This window comes from Arachis duranensis, chromosome 4 (genome assembly GCF_000817695.3).
Source record: "Arachis duranensis cultivar V14167 chromosome 4, aradu.V14167.gnm2.J7QH, whole genome shotgun sequence".
In the NCBI taxonomy this organism is placed as follows: Eukaryota; Viridiplantae; Streptophyta; class Magnoliopsida; order Fabales; family Fabaceae; genus Arachis; species Arachis duranensis.
In genome coordinates, this window is record NC_029775.3 from 77,801,660 (window position 1) to 77,802,467 (window position 808).

At 44.3% G+C, this 808-nt stretch overlaps 2 protein-coding genes across 2 annotated transcripts in view; both read right to left on the reverse strand.

The window, feature by feature from the left end:
- The window catches only part of LOC127739644 (wall-associated receptor kinase-like 20), a 4,946-nt gene extending 4,724 nt beyond the window's left edge, over positions 1 to 222 (reverse strand). The window contains exon 1 of the mRNA XM_052261146.1: positions 178 to 222. The gene's annotated coding sequence lies outside the window, so the exon portion shown is untranslated. The remainder of the gene's footprint in view (positions 1 to 177) is intronic.
- On the reverse strand, positions 140 to 802 carry LOC107484565 (wall-associated receptor kinase-like 20). The gene has a single exon (XM_052260573.1). The coding sequence runs from the start codon at positions 800 to 802 to the stop codon at positions 140 to 142; it is 663 nt and encodes a 220-aa protein (XP_052116533.1).
- Between the last annotated feature and the right edge of the window lie 6 nt (positions 803 to 808).

Genomic DNA, 808 nt, shown 5'->3' on the forward strand with positions numbered 1-808 from the left:
TACATATAGCTATTTATAATATTTAACGACAAAAAATACTAAAAGAATATTAATATTTATTATTATTTTTTATTATTTTTAGTCATTAATTTATTTATTTTTTATTTAAAAATTCAACCATATATTTTAGTTCTCTCTTTTAACAGGCTTTGAGCTTCAATTTAGCTTTCAACTTACTTGAAATTTGACTCTGAACTTGAGTTTGAGCTTGACCTCCTAGACCTTGACATAACCCATTAGCAGGATCCCACTTGAAGCCAGCAATGCACAAGCACCTTTGCACCCCACCACTTGTGGGACCCACTCCACACTTGGAATTCAACAATGCATTGCAATCCATTGGCCCCTTGCAAACCGGTTCCTGTGGTGCCACCCACTGAATTGCAACCCCTAAATCTGGCCACCCATTCCCTGGTGTCCCCGACACACCGTTAAAGTCCACAAAACTCTGATACGCCGCACAACCACCACTACCGCGAACCCGAACCTCGTACTCCTTGTGGGGCCCACCGGTTTTGTAGGCACAACAAGTTGCCACACGCCCGCACGCGTAGGCATCTTTATGGTCCTTAATGTAACTGTGGCACGGGCTACTTGCGGAGCAGTCGAGTGGCGGCGCGTGAGGCGCGTTGATGGTACAATTCAACAAAATGATAGTGTTGCCGGTGGCAACGGCAAAAGGAAGGGTTTCATTGAGGCGAATGCCTTCAAAATGCAAGTCCGTCGATACACACGCGCTTCTATCAAGTGTGGCAGGTTGGATTATGATATGGCGGGTTGTCGGGTTGATGGATTTGATCATGTAGGA